The 17,041-nt window shown below is 36.1% G+C and overlaps 1 protein-coding gene and 1 pseudogene across 6 annotated transcripts in view; both read left to right on the forward strand.

Moving 5' to 3' along the window:
* ATR (ATR serine/threonine kinase) overlaps window positions 1-17,041 on the forward strand; it is a 186,760-nt gene that overhangs the window by 16,266 nt on the left and 153,453 nt on the right. For 3 of the 6 annotated variants that reach the window (XM_059688266.1, XM_059688271.1, XM_059688269.1), the window contains 13 exons: window positions 133-282; window positions 2,806-3,683; window positions 5,050-5,222; window positions 6,004-6,195; window positions 7,855-8,045; window positions 9,005-9,157; window positions 9,737-9,929; window positions 10,164-10,423; window positions 11,910-12,100; window positions 12,184-12,284; window positions 12,462-12,633; window positions 13,237-13,407; window positions 15,051-15,245. In XM_059688266.1, the coding sequence (XP_059544249.1) occupies window positions 133-282; window positions 2,806-3,683; window positions 5,050-5,222; window positions 6,004-6,195; window positions 7,855-8,045; window positions 9,005-9,157; window positions 9,737-9,929; window positions 10,164-10,423; window positions 11,910-12,100; window positions 12,184-12,284; window positions 12,462-12,633; window positions 13,237-13,407; window positions 15,051-15,245 (3,020 nt within the window). The remainder of the gene's footprint in view (window positions 1-132; window positions 283-2,805; window positions 3,684-5,049; window positions 5,223-6,003; window positions 6,196-7,854; window positions 8,046-9,004; window positions 9,158-9,736; window positions 9,930-10,163; window positions 10,424-11,909; window positions 12,101-12,183; window positions 12,285-12,461; window positions 12,634-13,236; window positions 13,408-15,050; window positions 15,246-17,041) is intronic. The other 3 variants (XM_059688270.1, XM_059688268.1, XM_059688267.1) reach the window with 3 other exon arrangements.
* On the forward strand, window positions 4,730-4,828 carry LOC132232088 (U6 spliceosomal RNA; annotated as a pseudogene).

Here is a 17,041-nt window from a genome sequence, read left to right on the forward strand (position 1 = left end):
GTAGGATTGTAATGGTTAGCCCCATTAATTTACCATGAGCACTATAATTATGGTCACCAAAGTCTAGTTTTTTTAACAAAATACTGTTGTTTAACTTGTCACAACTCTTTAAAATGAATCTTGTATTTTTAGTTGCTCTAGAGCTTGTAAAGAAAACTGACTCTCAGCCAACCTCTGTGATGTTGCTTGATTTCATCCAGCATATCATGAAGTCCTCCCCTCTTATGTTTGTAAATGTGAATGGAAGCCATGAGCAAAATGAGGCCAAAGGCTGTTGTATTGGTAAGTCTTGCTCTTTGTACATTCATTTGCAATTGGTTTTTTGAAAGCTACCTTCTTCTCTCTGAAATATAATATATATATATTGACAGATATATTTTAGTCACATTTGTTATAAATTGAGGAAGTAAAATGGTAATGGTTAATTTTATTTTCTGCATCCTTATTGTTTTAATTTTTTATGAACTAGATACCCACAATGGAACAGAAGTAATTAAATTTGTTTATTTGCTATTGAATACTTTAGCTGTTTTCTTTTTTTCTGGTTTTGGTAATCTTTCTTCTAGATTAGGCATTAGTAAACAATAGCCTAATCTAGAAGATTAGGCTGCCTGTTTTTATAAAGAGTAAACACTATTTATTGTAACACAGCCATGCTCATTCATTTACTTACTAGGGGCCCGGTGCACGAAATTCGTGCACTCGGTGTGTGTGTGGGGGGAGTGTCCCTCAGCCCAGCCTGCCCCCTCTCACATACTGGGAACCCTCAGGCGTTGACCCCCATCACCCTCCAATCGCAGGATCGGCCCCTTGCACAGGCCTGACGCCCCAGGGCCGCCTTTGCCCTGCCCCCCAGCTCTTAGCTCCCCCCTGGGTTTCTGATCACTGTCAGTGGCAGGGGGCTTCTTCCTGCTTTCCCTTTCGCCTCCCTGCATTGTGCCTACATATGCAAATTAACCGCCATCTTGTTGGCAGTTAACTGCCAATCTTAGTTGGCAGTTAACTGCCAATCATAGTTGGCGGTTAATTTGCATATAGCCCTGATTAGCCAATGAAAAGGGTATCGTCGTACGCCAATTACCATTTTTCTCTTTTATTAGTGTTGATTGTTTGTAACTACTGAAAAGACAACATTGAGAACCCTGAGTAGTTCACTTGGAGACCACATGGCCCTTAAACCTATCTGGTTCTTTAAGAATGACTTTGGACCCTGTCCAGGTGGCTCGGTTGGGTAGAGCTTCATCCCATATACCAAAAGGTTGTGGGTTCGATTCCTGGTTAGGGCACACACCTAGATTGGGGTTTCAATCCCCGGTTAGGGTGCATACAGGGGTAGGGTGAGATGGGGTGAGATAGGGTGGGATGGGGTGGGATGGGGGGGCAGCTGATGAGTGTTTCTCTCTCACATTGATGATTCTCTTTCTCCCTTCCTTTTTCTCTCTCTAAAATCAATAAAAAACATATCCTAGGTTGAGGATTAAAAAAAAAAACAAAACCCAAAAGAATAAGCTTGCTGAATTTTTGTTTTTCTCAATCCCTTCACCTTTTTTACCCAGCCTCGAAATCACAAAAAACAAAACAAAAAAACACAAAAAAGTCCTCATTGACAGACAACATTATGGTGATTACCAGAGGGAAAGGGAGGTGGTGTGCGTTAGAAGAGGATATAGGGGGGATAAATGGTGATGGAAGGAGACTTGACTTTGGGTGGTGAACTAATATATAATGATGTATTACAGGATTGTACACCTGAAATCTATATACTTTTATTAACCAATGTCATCCCAATAAATTCAATAAAAAATGAATTTGCTGACACCTGTTCTAGATGTTGAAATTTTTTCTAGACTTTATCCTTATTTTCCCCACTACTTGTCCTTTTATTGGCTTGCTCCTAAAGAGATGTAAAGCAAACATCTCTTATTTTTATGTACTATGCACAGTATTTTAAATATTTTTGCTTGAATCTCAAGACTCAACTTTATAGCATGTCTTCCAAAAAGCCTTTCTGACCACTATTCCTGATTGCCTGGATTAGGACTGGTTTAGTTGCTCCTTCTTAATGATTTCTTAATACAGAGTGTTCTGCATTTCTTCTATCGTAGTGGTTTTTAAATTATATTATAAATACCTGTATTTCTGTATTCTTTGCCACACTGTTTTTTAAATAATAGATCATGACCCATAATAGTTTCGGTTATGAAGATAAAATATAATAGACTAGAAACATAGTACACTGCATATAATAAGAATAAATACTGTTTCATGAAACTTTTGTTTCATACATTTAAATATGCCTATGTGTACTGGGTCATAATATAAAGTGTATCTCAGCTTTAGTCAAAAAGTTTCAGAAACTGTATTAAAGGATTTATGAGGACAGGACTAGGACTGATTTGTTCTTGTGCACTTGGGACAAAGTTGCCACTCAATAAATACTTGTTGAAGGGGTATTAATAACTATAACTGCTATTTATTGAGCATTTATTTAACTTCAGGCACTATGCTGAGAATTTCACATGCATTATCTTACTTGGTCCTCACAGTAACACGTAAAGTAGGTGTCATTATTCCCTTTTCATAGATGAAGTTAGAGATTCAGATAAATTGAAAGTTCACACAGCTAGTAAGTGGAAAGCTAGGACCTTGTCTGTTTGACATCAAAATTGGTATTCTAAATTATTATATTTGCATTGTATAGAGAATGTTTTAGACTATTTTGTTAGTGAAGTTTGTACTTTAAAAATAAACTATCAGGCATTTAATTTAATTAGTAAATATCTTTTTTGTTTGTTTATTTCAAAGACTTTAGTAATTGGATCATAAGAAGACTTCTGCGGATTGCAGCAACTCCATCCTGTCATATGTTACACAAGAAAATCTGTGAAGTCATCTGTTCATTATTGTTTCTTTTTAAAACCAAGAGTCCTGCTATTTTTGGAGTACTGACAAAGGAATTATTACATCTTTTTGAAGACTTGGTTTACCTCCACAGAAGAAATGCAATGGGACACTTTGTGGAATGGCCAGTGGTACTTAGCCGATTTTTAAGTCAATTAGATGAACATGTGGGATATTTACAATCAGCTCCTTTAAAGTTTACGAACATGCAAAATTTAGAATTTATTGAAGTCACTTTATTAACAGTTCTTATTCGTATTATTGCAATTGTGTTTTTTAGAAGACAAGAACTCTTACTTTGGCGGATAGGATGTGTTCTGCTGGAGTATGGTAGTCCAAAAATTAAATCCTTGTCAATTAGCCTTTTAACTGAACTCTTTGAGCTTGGAGGACTTCCAGCACAACTGGCTAGCACTTTTTTCAGTTCATTTTTGGAATTATTAAAACACCTTGTAGAAATGGATGCTGACCAGTTGAAACTCTATGAAGATCCATTATCAAAGCTGATAAAGACACTATTCCCCTTTGAAGCAGAAGCTTATAGAAATATTGAACCTGTCTATTTAAATATGCTGCTGGAAAAACTCTGTGTCATGTTTGAAAATGGTGTGCTTATGTGGCTTAAGTCTGATTTGCTAAAAGGAGCTTTTTGCCATTTACTGCAATATTTCCTTAAATATGTGCCTGCTGGGTATGAATCTGCTTTACAAGTTAGGAAGGTTTATGTGAAAAATATTTGCAGAGCTCTCGTAGATGTGCTTGGAATTCAGGTAGATGCAGAGGTAAGTAATTTTAAAGGTTACTTGTTAGGTATGTATTTTTTTTTTTATAATTTGTATATGCATATATGCAGGATAAAATAATGAGGAAATACAATTTTTTTTTCTTTTGTTAATCTTCACCTGAGGATATTTTTTCCCCATTGATTTTTAGAGAGTGGAAGGGAGGGGAGAGATAGAAACATCGATGTGAGAGAGAGACATCGATTGGTTGCCTCCCACCTGAGCCCTGACCAGGGCTGGGGATCTAGCCTATAATTGAGGTACAAGGTACATGCCCTTCAGTCTGAGGGCCGACGCTCTATCCACTGAGCCAAACTGGTTAGGGCAAAAATACAAATTTTTAATAATGTACATTTAGAATGAAATGATTTTCATGATCTACTTTGGCTTCCTATAATAGATTTTTACTTTGATTTTAGAAGAATTTGTTCACTTACTTGGTAACAAACCTCCAAAGTCAAATGTTTTTTTTAAAAAATATGTTTTTATTGATTTCAAAAAGAGGAAGGGAGAGGGAGAGAGAGATAGAAACATCAATGATGAGAGAGAATCATTGATCAGCTGCCTCCTGCATACCTCCTATTGGGGATTGATTCCTGAAACCTGGGCACGGGAATTAAACTGTGACCTCCTGGTTCATGGGTTTATGCTCAACCACTGTGCCACTGGCCAGGCCAAATTCAGCTGTTTTAAAGTAGAATTTGTGAAGTGTATGCATGTTTGTGGCATTATTAATTAAAAGGGGGCCAGTGAACAACTTATTACATAAACTTTGAGCAGTAACAGATTTTATCTAATCAATAACTTAGAAAACCTATGGGTGCATAGTACTAGTCATGCTAAATTATCCCTCTTTTCCTGTTTGGACTATGGGAGATAGGCAGTATAATGAAATAGATATGCAGTAACTTGATTAAATGACTTTCTGAATTTGTAGTATGAAAGAAGTTAGTAGTTCCCTTATAGAAATTTTTTTTGTGGCATTTTGATAGAGAGATAAACAAGGTGTAGGAGGATTTGTCATGCCTTTTAAGACTATAGAATCAGTGCTTGCTTCGGCAGCACATATACTAAAATTGGATACAGAGAAAATTAGTATGGCCCCTGCGCAAGGATGACAAATTTGTGAAGCGTTCCATATTAAAAAAAAAAAAAAGACTATAGAAACATAGTTATAGATAAAGAACTACTGATATATATAGACTGTGAATAATAGATTAACTTAGGTCTTTGTTTTGCCTGATGAGACTCCAAAAATAGTTTACCTTATTAGAAAACTTATAACCAATACCTAATGCATATTTGCTGTCTATGAATATAAACATTTTCTAAGAGATAATTTTTGAAGTTCTTTTTGCTTCCTCAGTATTTGTTGGGCCCACTTTATGCAGCCTTAAAAATGGAAAGTATGGAAATTATTGAGGAAGTTCGAATTCAACAGGAAAATCTCAGCAGTAATAGTGATGGAATATCACCTAAAAGGCGTCGACTCAGCTCATCTCTGAACTCTTCTAAAAGAGCAACAAAACAGACTGAGGAGTATGACCTTCATTCATTTTTTATTTAATCATTTAGTAAAACGTTATTTACTCTTAAAAATTGCCTTTAGTTAATGCTTCAACTTAAATACACAAAGAACATTGTTTCTTTCTAAAGGTAGTCAAAGGAATGCTTAAAATATTTTAATAGTGTTAGTATGAAAATTTCATGGCTGAATATGGTTATTTAAAATATTTTTAAGTCTTACCTGCCTATTTAGTTTAACTTTTTAATATATGAAAAGTATCTGAGACTATACATCTAATAGCAATTTTAAAAAATGTGAACAAATAATTCTTTTTGTCTTGTGGCAAAGAATTCCTATATTTCAAACAGCCCTGGAAATTGTTCTGAATCTTTTATTTATTTATTTTTTAAATTTATCTTTATTGTTGTATTACAGATGTCCTTTTTTTTACTCCCATTAATCCCCCTCCTCCCCACTTCCATCCCCTCCCCAGGCCTTTACCCCACTATTGTCTGTGTCCATGGGTTATGCATATATGCATATAAGTTCTTTCGTTGATCTCTTCCCTTCTCTTGCTCTTGCCCTCCCCCCCTTCCCTCTGAGGATCCTCAGTCTGTTCCATGCTTCCATGTCTCTGGATCTATTTGTTTGTCAGTTTATTTTGTTCATTAGATTCCACATATAAGTGAGTGTTTTAAATTTTAGGATACATTTCAGTAGTTGACATTGCATGTTATCTTTTGTTTTACATATTTTTCATATTTGAACCAAATTTACATTAAATATGAATATATTCTGTGGTTATAATTACAGAATCAATCATGTGGATATGAACAAAAAGAGCATATTATGGAGTGCACTGAAACAGAAAGCTGAATCCCTTCAGACCCTCCTTGACTGCAGTAGTCTAAAGAATCCTGTTACTGAGACGTTAGAAGGAATTGCTGTTGTCTTACAACTGACTGCTCTGTGTACTGTTTATTGTTCTCCTCAAAACATGGACTGGTAAAGCAACTTGTATTTTCTGGGTGGGTTTCCTGTAATAAATTTGAATTTATTAGGAGACCTCATTCAATTGATTTCTGTGACCTGAAAACACAAGCTTTTCAGTGAAGTAGAAATTTGTTTTTTATTGAGTACTTGCTAAATGCGAAGTACTGTGATAAGTACTATTTATAACTTATTTAATTTTTACAACAATTCTGTGAGGTAAATGCTATTATTAAGGGTTGGTGAAATTGAGGCTTTTTTTTGTTTCAAGTCTAAACTAACTTTCCTGGGCATACATGTTTAGAAAGTAGCAGAATACATTTTTATGCAACTCAAAAGCCACTGTTCTTTTAGTCAAACATTAAGTTAAAAGAACATTTGCCTTTGATAGTAAGAGTAGGAATTTAGAACTCCTCAGAGGTATATTTTCAGTTCAGTATTTTTAATATAGGTTAATTATTCTACCAGAAGAAATAATAAGCTAGCTGTCTCTCTGAGATTTAGTCTTTTTTTCAGTTGCACATTGTTAATTTTTTACATTATCATTTGTTCTGTATATCCTGATTTAATCTTTTTTTTTCCAATTACAGTTTATATTCAATATTATTCTGTATTAGTTTTGGATGGACAGCATAGTAGTTAGAAAATCATGTACTTTACAGAATGGGTCTCTCTGATAACATAGTTATTATGATATTACAGTGGGGCCTTGACTTACGAGTGTCCTGACTAATCAGTTTATCAGCTGATCTTTTGCTTTGAGTTGCAAGCTAAAATTCGGGTTATGAGCCAGCTTCAGATCCCCACCGCTAGTTGGCGCAGCGAACGTCACAGTGAATGCCACAACATCAGCCCAGCATCACGTGTCTCACTCCTTCACTTTAAGATTTGACATATGAGTAATTTGAGTTACGAGCTCCGTCACGGAACGAATTAAACTCGTAAGCCAAGGCCCCACTGTATTGCTTATATTCCCTATGCAGTAATCTACATCACTCTGACCCTTCTGGTCTGATTTACTCTTTTAACTAGCCAATACAAAGTTATGGAAGAGATTTTATTTTTTTATTATTTTTTCTTTTTTAAAATATATTTTTATTGATTTCAGAGAGGGAGAGAGAGATAGAAACATCAATGATGTGAGAGAATCATTGATTTGCTGCCTTCTGCATGCCCCACACTGGGGATCAAGCCCACAACCTGGGCATGTGCCCTGACCGGGAATCAAATGGTGACCTCTAGGTTCATAGGTTGATGCTCAACCCCTGAGCCATGCCACCCGGGCTGGAAGAAATTTTACAGAAACTATATTAATTAATGTTACCTTTAATTTAGAATTTGGGATAACTTGAAGGAATAACTAATTAGGCCAAAGTCTCCCCTAAGAAAAGATTTAATTAATAATTATGAAGGTATATCTTTGGTCAATTTTAAGCCTGGTGATGCCAGATTAAAATATCCTAGATTAATTTTCTTTACCAAATCCTTAGAGTGCTTAGAAAGACATAAAGAGATTAAAATTAAAATAATTAAATATTAATTGATTTACATATTTACTTTGAATTGGTTTAAAATTATATGTTAGTTTCATACAATTTCTTTTGGGTTACTATATTATTAGTTTTGACTAACAATTCATTTTAATCCATGTCTTAAAAAATGTATTAACTGCAGCCATAATTTCAAAGACTGTCACCAGAAGTGTAAGAAGAAAACTTCAGTAGTAATTACTTGGATGTCTTTGGATTTTTACACAAAAGTGCTTAAGAGCTGTAGGAGTTTGTTGGAATGTGTTCAGAAACCTGATCTGGAAGCAGTTATTGATAAAGTGATGAAAATATATGATGTTTTGATTTATATTCAAGGTGAGTACAAATAAGTAGTAATTCAAAATAACCTTCAGAGATAATCAGTATAGAAATCTCTTTTGCCTAAGGTGTAAATGAACAAGTGTTTGGAATAACCGGAAGTTTTCTTGATTTCAGTTTTGTTAAGCTTGTCAGTAATTTCCAGTTGTGAAATTTATTTGTGTAATATATTGATTTATTATACGTTTTCAGTCAATAGAAATTATAACTTTAAAATTTTTTTGAGAGCCCTAGCCGGTTTGGCTCAGTGGATAGAGCGTCGGCCTGCGGACTCAAGGGTCCCAGGTTTGATTCTGGTCAAGGGCATGTACCTTGGTTGTGGGCACATATCCAGTAGGGAGTGTGCAGGAGGCAGCTGATCGATGTTTCTCTCTCATCCATGTTTCTGGCTCTCTATCCCTCTCCCTTCCTCTCTGTAAAAAATCAATAAAATATATATAAAATTTTTTTTGAGAATCTGAAGAATGCTATGATCTTTAAAAATACATAGATGTATATTTTAATGAAGTTACATTTAATTTTTGAGGGATTCACAGGCCTTAGAGCATTATATCTGTTAAGAACAGCTGTTAACTGAACATTTGTTCTAATTCCACTTGATGTTTAGAATGTCTGGCTTTGTGTGTGTGTGTGTGTGTGTGTGTGTTTGGTTTTTTTAAGTTGATTTTTAGAGAGAGAGGGAGGGGGAGAGAGAGAGAAAGAAACAAACATCGATGTGAGAGGAAAAAACATCTATCAGTTGTCTCCTGTACGTGCCCCAACCTGGGACTAAACGCACAAGCCAAGTATGTGTCCTGACTGGGAATCAAACCCACAACCTTTTGCTTTATGGGATGAGGCTCCAATCAACTGAGCCACCCTGCCAGGACTGTAGCATCTGTTTTTAATTGATAAAAAGACACAGGTGAATACAATTAAGGAAAAGATAATTAATCACCTGTTATGTGTTTCTGTAGTAAAAACTTCATTTGAAGATCATATTCTGGAAGATTTATGTGGAATGCTCTCACTTCCATGGATTTATTCCCATTCTGATGATGGCTCTTTAAAATTGACCACATTTGCCACTAATCTTCTAACATTAAGCCAGAGGACTTCAGATAGCTTCTGTAAGTGGTCACAAAATTCTGTGTGTGATCTGTCTTGGTTTAACTCATTTCTATATGGGACTGTTAACACTTATTTCTATTTTTTCAGTAATTAAAAGAGGAGGTACATTTTTAATGATTCAAAATGAGTTAGACATGTAAAGAATTAAAATGTGTAGGATTTGCACATCCTCAAATCTATAATGCCACAATGTTGTCTGAACATGTCTTTCTAATTTACAGTCTTGATAGCAGAATTATGGGAGTTCCCATCCTCACTTAAAAATTTTTGCTATCTAAAAAAAAAAAAAAAAAAAATGTCATTGTCTAAGAGGTAACTATGTAAAAGCAAACTTTTGTTATCTGATGGCTGTGCTTTTCTATTTGCATTTCTCTTATTATATAGTAATATTGTACATAGACTTTTTTCTATGAACATGTTTTAATTTTGGAAAATGAGCTTTTAATTAAATATATGTATTTTAGATGTTATTTTACTTTTTAACAAAGAATGAATATGTGTGTATACATATATATGTATATATATACTTATATAAAATTAACACTTAGAAATCTTATATAATAGACTTAATTTTTCAGCACCACAGGCTCAGTCACGATGTGTGTTTCTTCTAACTCTGTTTCCAAGAAGAATATTCCTTGAATGGAGAATAGCAGTTTACAGCTGGGCCCTGCAGAGCTCCCATGAAGTAATCAGAATTAGTTGTGTTAATGGATTTTTTATATTATTTCAGAAGCAGAATTCTTATCACACAGTTCCCAAGATTCTTATGTATGTATTCCTATTTTAATTTGAATATATAACTTGTTTGGAAAGATCACATTTGTAAATGTATGTTAATTGCTGATATTAATAGAACAAATGTTGCTTTTTGTTTTAGAATTTAAATGTTTTTTCTTCGAGGCTTTGTCTTACTAGTATTTTTGTCCCAAATTAAGTAAGACTATTTAGACTACACAATTAAGCAAAAAGGTTTAGTACCTTTTTTTTTTTTTTTGCCCCCAGAGATAAAGTTAAAGATGATTCTGATATTGTCAAGAAAGAATTTGCCTCTATACTTGGTCAACTTGTCTGTACACTTCATGGCATGTTTTATTTGACAAGTTCTTTAATAGAACCTTTTTCTGAACATGGACATATTGACTTCTGTAAGAGCTTAAAAGTCACTTCTCAACATGAATGTTTATCTTCTCGACTAAGAGCTTCTGTTTTCAAGCCATTCCTTTTTCTACTGAAAGAAAAAGTACCTAGTCTAGTGAAACTTGGTGAGTGATTTGTTATTTAATATTTTAAAATACATTTAACCTCTGTTTTTAAAATCAGTGATAAAATTAGCCTGAAGCCTTAAAAAATTAGACTTGCTTGATAGGTTCAGACTTGTTCAAGCATTGATCCTATTTAATAAAAGAGCAATATGCAAATTGACCATCACCCCAACACACAAGATGGCTACCACAAGATGGCCAGCAGGGGAGGGCAGTTGGGGGCAATTAGGCCTGCAGGGAAGGGCAGTTAGGGGCAATTGGGCTGGCAGGGGAGGGCAGTTAGGGGCAATTGAGCTGGCAGGGGAGCAGTTAGGGGCAATCAGGCCTTGAGGGGAGCAGTTAGGCGTCGATCAGGGTGGCAGGGGAGTGATTAGGGTGTGATCAGGCTTGCAGGCAGAAGCAGTTAGGGACAATCTGGCAGGCAGGCAAGCGGTTGGGAGCCAGCAGTCCTGGATTGTGAGGGATGTCCCAGATTGGAGAGGGTGCAGGCCCCCCACCCCCCGTGCATGAATTTCATGCACTGGGCCTCTAGTTATTTATAAATGGGATGACTGTATCATAGAACTAACAAGGGAAGTAATATTTGGATTTTAAAATGCTCTTGTAATATGACAGCATAATGGGGCATACCTGATGTTTTGGTTCAATGTAGTGAGTTTCTTTGGAGATACCAGGACCTTCTTAATTTGCTCCATGCCACTACCTTGACCCTTCAGAACTTCAAATAGTTAGAAATGCCCAATTGAGGCTATAGATTGTGTCTTCTTGACCACTTTCCAATGGTAATGGTGTATGAGTTTGTTGGGAGCATAAGATTTATACAAATACTTAGAAGACCTATTGATTTGGATTCTAATTTGTAACTTGTCAAGTTTTCAAAACAGTATGTGATAGGTAGTTTCTCTGACTTCTTAATTTTTTTAAGTTTTATCTTATTGTTTAAAGTATTACAAATAGTAGTACATATGTCTCCTTTTTTTCCCCATTGACCTTCCCCCGGCCTTCCCTACCCCCCCACCCCCCACCCCCCCGCACATGCCCTCCCCCTCCTCCCCCCAGTGTCTTGCTTATATGCGTGCATACAAGTCCTTCGGTTCATCTCTTACCTAAATATTTTAATGTAAGATTAACAGTAAGGCGATGATTGCCTTGAGTTCACAGTTCTTCAGATTAGTGAAATGTACTTTTATGTCTCTCTTGGTAACATAAAATCATAAGTGACTAGCAATTTTACAACTTAAAAATTTCTAGAGTTTATTTTAGATTTCAATTACTTATAACTTTTATTAAGTATAAAGATATTTAAAATAAGTTCATTTTAATCTTCCACAATTTGATGTGCTCTTCAAATTCAAATACTAAATATTAACAGGATAAGGCAACTTAAAATTCTAAGAAGCATATTATTTATTGACCATATTTTTTACAATAAAACTCTTGATATTTAATGTACTAAGTTAGGGGTTAATATGCTCTTGCTTTTTAGCTTTCATAGATAATTTGTGTCATCTTTGTAAGCATCTTGATTTTAGAGAAGATGAAACAGATGTAAAAACAGTTCTTGGAACTTTATTAAATTTAATGGAAGATCCAGACAAGGATGTTAGAGTGGCTTTTAGTGGAAATATCAAGCATATATTGGAATCCTTGGACTCTGAAGATGGATTTATAAAAGAGGTTTGATAATTTTTATTTTTAAACTTTTGTGTTTTCATAAACCTGGCCTTAAAAATTTTAATTAATTAATTTTATTATTCTAGCTTTTTGTCTTAAGAATGAAGGAAGCATATACACATGCTCAAATATCAAGAAATAATGAGCTGAAGGATACCTTGATTCTTACAACAGGGGATATTGGAAGGTATATTTGGCAGCATTATTCTTCCTTATTTTGGTCATTTTTATTTGCCTGGTGTTTGAAATGGTGATATGAGAGTTGTGGTATTATAGAAAGAAATGTGACATCAGCATGTATTTATTTGTGGATTTCCATTTATTTTTGAGACATTGATGATAACTTTTTTATTTTTAATTTTAGGGCAGCAAAAGGAGATTTGGTACCTTTTGCACTTTTGCACTTACTGCATTGTTTACTATCCAAGTCAGCATCTGTCTCTGGAGCAGCATACACAGAAATTAGAGCCCTGGTTGCAGCTAAAAGTGTTAAACTGCAAAACTTTTTCAGCCAGTATAAAAAACCCATCTGTCAGGTGAGAGTCAGCATTGGTCTTGACTATAGGAAATAGCAGTGCTTTGCAAGTGTTAAAAGAATATATATATATATGTTTTATTTTTCTTACCTTAAAAGATACTGTTTTTAAAATGATATATTCAGTTTATTTAAGAGGATCTAAATCTTGCCAGTTTTATATTTTAGTATCTTGGACTAAAGATGTAGAGAGGAAAAATCATTTTATAATAATATATTGGATTATCATACTCTATTATTAATCTATTAAGAGATGCCTCTTTTAGCCTTCCTTTTAGTGATGATAAACTTTTTTTTATGCTTTGATATTATGGAAAAGGTATTTTGTGAAAAGGTTGAAGCAGAAAAGTTAAGGTATATTAAAATATTGGCTTTGTCCTCTATTGGTGTAAGATATTCAAGTTTCTTATGTAAGCCTGGTTATTTACCTGTAAAAGGGAGATTACACATAATCTGTTCCACTAAGGTTGTTATAACAATTAAATGAATATTAATTCAGGTAATATGTTTAGAACATTGTCTGGTACTTTCTGTTATGTTACCTTGAAAAGTATTAGTTAAATTTTTTTCCTTGTGTGAAAACTAACAAATCATTTTGCTCTAGTTTTTGGTGGAATCCCTCCACTCCAGTCAGATTGCAGTACTTCCTAGTACTCCATGCCAGAATACTGAGATGCGCAAACAAGATATGGCTCACCAGAGAGAAATGGCTTTAAATACCTTGTCTGAAATTGCCAATGTTTTTGACTTTCCGGATCTTAATCGTTTCCTTACCGTAAGTCCCATAGTATAGTTGACTTAACTGAGGTTTTTAATTCAATATTTTGTATTTATTCTAGATGTTTAAAATTTTTTTATTTTTAAATTTTTTTTGTTAATCCTCAACCAAGGATTTTTACCCATTGACATTTAGAGTGAGTGGAAGGGAGGGAGGGAAAGAAGGAGGGAGAAAGAGAGAAACTTTGATGTGAGAGAGACATCGATTGGTTGCTTCTCGCAGTTGGCCCCAAACAGAGCTTGGGGATCGAATCTGCAACCCTTCAGTGCATGGGTCAACACTCTAACCACTGAGCAATATTGGCCAGGGCAGATTTTTTTAAATTGAATTTATTGGGATACAGGTTTCAGGTGTACAACTCAATAAGACATCATCTGCACACTGCATTGTACACCTATAAAACCCTGAGAAGAATCTAAATGTCTAATATTTAAGTCATAGAATATTATAAATGCTTTGTAGAAACTACCTTATAATGTTTAGCAGTCTTATAGGATTAATATTAGTTGAAAGACATAATACAAGTGGGATGTAAGCATCTCTGAAGGCAGGCCTAAATCTTGATCATTGTCTCATCTTCAGTGACTGACATGGAGTAGGTATTCATAGGTTACGTGTTGAATGAATAAATCAAAAGTCAATCATTTTATGTTTGGAATTTTGAGTATATTTTATGAGCAAGATCTTAAGGGAAATAGGCCAAAATCAAAATAGATTTGTTCCTGTTTTGGGACAGTGGGTGTTGTTAAAAAAGTTTTCTTCAGTACTTGTAGCATCAACTTTCTAACTTAAACAACTTAAAATATCGCCCTGGCCAGATGGTTCAGTTGGTTGGAGTGTTGTCCCATATACTGAAAGGTTGTGGGTTCCATTCCCAATTAGGGCAACATAACTAGGGTGTGGGTTCTATCCTTGGTCAGGGTGCATATGAGAGGCAGCGGATTGATGTTTCTCTTCCACCTCAGTGTCTTTCTCTCCCTCACTCCCTTCTCTCTTTCTCTCTTCCTCTCTAAAAGCAATAAAAACGCTCTAGGCAGTGTGATTCAGTGGATAGAGCGTTGGCCTGTGCACCGAAGGGTCCCAGGTTCAATTCTGGTCAAGGGCAAGTACCTTGAATGCAGGCTCCCCGGCTCAGGCCCTGGTCAGGGTGCATGTAGGAGGCAACCAATCGATGTGTTTCTCTCACATTGATATTTCTCTGTCTTTCCCTCTCTCTTCCACTCTCTAAAATCAATGGAAAAATATCCTCTGGTGAGAATTAAAAAAAAAAAAAAATCAATAAAAATAAGTTAGCTCAAATAATAAATCAGGCCTGGAACTTATCCTTAGATCATAAGTATATTTTAACACATACTCATGAAAAAGTATCTTCTTATTTATTGTCTCTTCCACTCTACATTTTAAACTCTGTCATCAGGAACCTTGCCTGTTTTTTCATTACTTTATCTGTAATGCCTGAATTGTAGTATATGCTTGGTAAATATATGTTGAATGAATAAATTGTAAATAGGAATTCAAATGTCATATGTGGACTTTGAATTTGTGTGGCATTTTAAAATATTTTTGCATATAGCTTATGTGAATATTTTATTGCCTGGACAAATGTACTTTTTGGTAATTGTAGTGTGTGTTTTTTTCAGAGGACATTACAACTTCTGCTTCCTGACCTTGCTGCCAAAGCAAGCCCTGCAGCATCTGCTCTCATTAGAACTTTAGGAAAACAATTAAATGTCAATCGTAGAGAGATTTTAATAAATAACTTCAAATATATTTTTTCTCACTTGGTTTGTTCCTGTTCCAAGGATGAATTAGAACGTGCCCTTCATTACTTAAAGGTAATTGAATATCTATCTATCTATCTATCTATCTATCTATCTATCTATCTATCTATCTATTTTACTCTTATTAAATTAACATTAAAGGACACTTCAACATGGTGGCCAGCAGGACCTGAATGAGGTTGAGACTGTGAGTGAGGGAGTAAGATGGCAAGTGCGCAGGTGGTTGTGGGTGTGGGTGTGGGTGTGGGTGAGGGTCAATCAGATCACGTGCGGGAGTCTTAGGGGCAGGAGGTTTGGGCTCTTTTGGCCTGGTAGCTGCTGCAACTCCCATAGCCATTCCTGGGCATGGCTCTGATTTGGAGACTGCTCCATCTTGAAAGTTTTATAAGGTCCTCCTGGGGCTGTGGGGAGCAGCAGCCTAGCCTCTCCACGACCTGTACTCGCCGGAACCAGGCCCAAACCTATGTGCATCCAGCCCCAAGCCCCACGTGTTGACTGAGGACACTGCCCGGACCTGTGTGACTGACACTGACCCAACGGGACTCTTGCCCCTGCTGTGCTGCTACAGCACGAGAACCCAGCTGCTCTGCTCCACTGCCAAGGCTCGGGGGCAGGAACTGCGCTGAAGGCCATGGAGGTGGATGTAGTCTCCCCTGCCCTGGACCTACTAGAACAGAGTACCTGAAGAGGCTGCAGATTTGAAGCATCTCATGCTGTGGAGCAGAAAGGGGATTGAACAGTAGGACCAGGAAGGAGGATCAGCCCTGCCAACTTGAACACGGAAGAGAAGCCTTCTTTCCCACTGGAAAAACAGCTGCTTCTGACCCAAGCTTCAGCTACCTGAGGTAATGAGGAACAGCCCAGGGCTGGGAATCTGTGCCTCTGCAGGTGGCAATGAGGAGGAGCCAGCAAGCCAAGCAAGGTTGAGGCATTGGAAGGGGAGGAAGTGCATGCTACTGGCATCACTCCCAACACTAGTCTGATCAAATCATCCTGGCTAAGACCAGGATATCCCTACAGAGCCCAGCTTGTGGAGGAAGGGAGAACAGGGACACTCAAGGCATGAGACTTGAGGCAGACTCAGCCTCTGGGCTAAGGAGACCCTGCCTGCTGGATGGCTATGGGCTTCAATGTATCAGGCCTCAGGTTGCCTAGGGCCAAAAAGGGATAGTGACTCACATTGGCCTGCTGCCAAGGAAGCTCCCGAGAGGCCCAGTTTAGACACACCAAGGGACCAAATTCAACAACATCAGAGTAAAATCTAGTAAGCGCCACAAATAGTGGACCAAAAGTTTTGGAGTGTGTGAGTGTGTATGGTTTTTTGTGTGGCATTTTTCTGGGGCGGGGGGGGGGTGAGGGGGAGTGGGGTGGCTTTTGTTTCTTTTTGTCTGTTTCTTCCCATTTTTTCTTCTCTATTTTCTTGTATATTTCTAATTTCTCTCTTTCCTTTGATTGTATTCTCATTTCGTCTTTTTTATTGTTATTAACTTTTCTCAATTTATTTTATTTTTCTTTTTTCATTTTTTGCCTATTTTATCTATATCTTAATATGTCCATTGTTACTGTATGTTAAATTCACTATTATTATTTAATTTTTTTGTTTCCTTTCCCTTTTCATTCCTATACTAGATTTTTTAGCTTCCTTTTTGATCCCATAATGCCATTTTTCTTCTTCTTTCTCCCTTTGTCTTTATATCCCCTCTAAGTTTTTGGTCTCGTGTCTTTTAATATTCTTTTTATTTAATTAATTTTGCTTTGCTTTTTCTTCTTTTTCCTTCTTAGACTTTCCTGTTGTTGCTTTGAGTAGTTTGATTTTCAAGGTGTTTTTGCTCCATCCTATTGTGTCTTCT

This window comes from Myotis daubentonii, chromosome 3 (genome assembly GCF_963259705.1).
Source record: "Myotis daubentonii chromosome 3, mMyoDau2.1, whole genome shotgun sequence".
Lineage (NCBI taxonomy): Eukaryota > Metazoa > Chordata > Mammalia > Chiroptera > Vespertilionidae > Myotis > Myotis daubentonii.